The sequence below is a fragment of the Lottia gigantea genome (genome assembly GCF_000327385.1).
Source record: "Lottia gigantea unplaced genomic scaffold LOTGIsca_243, whole genome shotgun sequence".
NCBI classification, from domain to species: domain Eukaryota; kingdom Metazoa; phylum Mollusca; class Gastropoda; family Lottiidae; genus Lottia; species Lottia gigantea.
This window is the reverse complement of record NW_008708717.1, coordinates 148,738-151,828: the sequence shown is the minus strand read 5'-3', so window position 1 is coordinate 151,828 and position 3,091 is coordinate 148,738. Positions and strand designations below refer to the sequence as shown.

The following is a 3,091-nucleotide window of genomic DNA, read 5'->3' as shown; positions in this document are numbered from 1 at the left end:
CTGATTCATACTTCAGTTGGATGAGGGGACATTTTATATGACTAACATGTAACTGGGTTCTACCAGTGTTAATTACCTGACAAGTTTGATATATAACATACAGTTAGCAGACGGAATTATTGATATTATTTAACAAATTCAATCTATCAGATCGGCTGGTATAGAAAATATTTTCTTTTTTCCCATTGAGTTAAAGGAACAATTGCACCATTTTGTGGACCAATCATACCTTAGTCTGAAAGACGGCAATTTTTAAGTCAGTAATAGTGTATACAGCTCTCCATCGAAATTTGAGCATTCAAATCTATATGTGTGTCCAGAATTATCCGAAAGTTAAAAAGACGAGACGTTTTTTCTTGAGACACTGTCATATATAGAAAAGACATCTATATAAATAGAAAAAACAGAAATTCCTAGTTTTAAGTACTTCTGAAGACTATAATTAACATATATATATTCCAGACTCAAATCAAATCCCCAAAATGGCGCACCTGTCCTTTAAATCCATAGACGTGGATATAATCCTTGCTGGCTTTATTATTTATTGTGTTAATAAAGACAGAAATATACCTTTCTTGTAGTTTCAACCAACCCTGCAGACATAATACATTGATAAATAAACATTGAACATACTGAAACAAGTCCATAGAATTAATAAGTATCTTTGTATTACTCTATTTACAAGACATGTTACGTTAAACAAATTAGTCCCGTCAATACACCATTTTCAACCCTAGTTTATTAGACACTGAAAGCGAGGTTTATAATGCAAATTACGTCATCCATTGATAAGATGGCGACATCATTATGAACGAAGAATCAAATGAAAGATATCAAAATTTCACTGAAATGGAAGAATTTAGGTCAATTCCATACATTTCATCAATTTTTATGAAATTTCACTGAAAATCACTGAAGAAATTAAGTTGTAAATTTCATTGAAATTTCACTTGAAAATATTTTCATTTTAAACATTTTATTTATTTATGTAAATACAGTAAATAAAATATGTGGTTTTGTAAAATATTTCATATAAAATAACATGGAGTGACTTGACCATAGAGAAATAACTTGACCATTACTTTCATTTTATTAACATTCTCTTAATCAGCCATTAGCAGACAAATTTACAAAATGTTAGTAAGACTTTATAAAATAACCAATCAAAATCCATGTTTCAATGGTTGCCTAGATCAACTTTCCAGTTCTTTCTGTGTCCAATTTGATATTATTACAATTGTGTACCCTGGAATCAATTTAGTCTAAGAAAAAAATACTCATCTCTTGTTATATGACACAAACATAGTGATTATGGTATGATTTGACCATATGACCAAGTCATATGGACTCACTCCACTAAAACATTTTATGCAAATGATTGTAGTCCAGGCTATTTTTAGAAATCTTCTTTCTCTCTCCCTTTTGGGGTTTTTGCCTGCCTATTTTTGGGTAAAATTTGGTCTAGATTTGGAATTTGATGTCTGAAATTGCATTATCTTTCAGATTTGGTGAGATGATGAGAGACCTAAAGGTGGAAGGCTAATTCTAAAAATAGTCGTTTTGTGAAGTGCCAAACTCTAGCGGATGAGTATAACCGGTAGTAGTCTACTTTCAATTTTAGTAGCTCAAAATTTTCATGGTCATCATATAATGAATTTTTTAGGTGACATTGAGAATTTGTCAGGCTTTCATTCGACATATTGGAAAGCTTTCAACGAGATTTCTGGAAAAAGTTATAGAAGGTTGAATTTCGTGTTTTAACATGGAAAGAGATGGCAAATGAATTAGTGGAGTGAGTCCTGTCTAACATGCCATTAGTGGTGTTCAAGTCTAGCTCTTTAATCTACTTTTCTACTAAGTGATTTTGAATTTTAATCTATCAATACTCAAACTTTTATATTTCAGAGTCAAATATTTTCAACTTATTACTATATCTATAGAGACTGACCAGGAGAAAATTTTGACTGCAGAATTGGTCTAAAAAATAAACAAAAGAAGAAGAAGAATAATAAAGAAACAATAAATATAAAATATAAAGGAAAAATTGTTTGTTATATTGTTTCTACAGAAATAAGTTTAATGGAAATTTCCATGATATATGTCATATTGCATCATATTTCACATTTTCAATGAAATTTTGATGTGAATTGAGATTTCACTGAATTTCAGTGAAAGATTTAAACAAAATGTACCAAAATTTCAGTGGTATTTTGTGAAATGTCAATGGATTTTGGGGTGAAAATTCAATGATATTTTTGTAAAATTTCAATGATATTTTGGATTTGGTTGGTGCGCAAAATTCTATTAAATAAAAAAATTCTGTATGATATCTATCATTGATCTGCTGGTATAAAATATTAATTTACAGTCGTCAAAGAAACATCTGTTCAGTGGGAGATTTTGCATTTACTATAAATACGTGACCAAATCTAGCATTCGACAGTGTATCAACAAGTCTCTAGAAATATAATATTAACAGGTCTTGCTAACGTTAAAACCATGAATAACCTATTATGTTCCGCTCTGTTGATTTCAGTTATACTTATTCTTACAGACGCAGGTAAATATTTTATTTTTTATCTAAAAGTTGCTTTATGAATCTAGAGTTAAAGTTTGTATATCTGGGCGAAATTTATGTTAGCTTTTTTTATTGTGGGAAGAGTCCGAGTCAGAAGAAATTTACTCAAGACAACTTTCTTTTCAGCAGCATGGATAACTAGCTTAAACACATTTTAAATCGTCTTTGTCTGTAAATAGTAAATTAACATGTAGTTCTTGAGACGAATACTTGATGATATAATTGTCGGGGGGGGGGGGGGGGGGTAATGTATCGAGTCAAAGTAAATAATGGCAACAAATAATATCAAAATTAAATTTACCGGTTGTTTAACGGATCCTAAAATAACAGACGCAAATTTTGATAAAGATTGCAATGGAAATGTAGTCATTACATGTCCAAAAGGTTTCAAGAAGGTACAAGGGCTGGAATGTGTTGAGGAAAAATGGAGATATCAAAACCCAATATGTAAACCCCCAGGTAAAAAAATTTTAAAAACTTGAATTACAAATAAACAATATTAGCTTTGACACA

General features: G+C 30.3%; 1 protein-coding gene across 1 annotated transcript in view; it reads left to right on the top strand.

Moving 5' to 3' along the window:
• The first annotated feature begins 2,451 nt into the window (after positions 1–2,451).
• LOTGIDRAFT_239430 (hypothetical protein) overlaps positions 2,452–3,091 on the top strand; it is a 2,825-nt gene continuing 2,185 nt past the window's right edge. The window contains exons 1-2 of the mRNA XM_009055472.1: positions 2,452–2,560; positions 2,882–3,037. Of these exons, the coding sequence (XP_009053720.1) occupies positions 2,500–2,560; positions 2,882–3,037 (217 nt within the window). The 5' untranslated portion in view covers positions 2,452–2,499. The remainder of the gene's footprint in view (positions 2,561–2,881; positions 3,038–3,091) is intronic.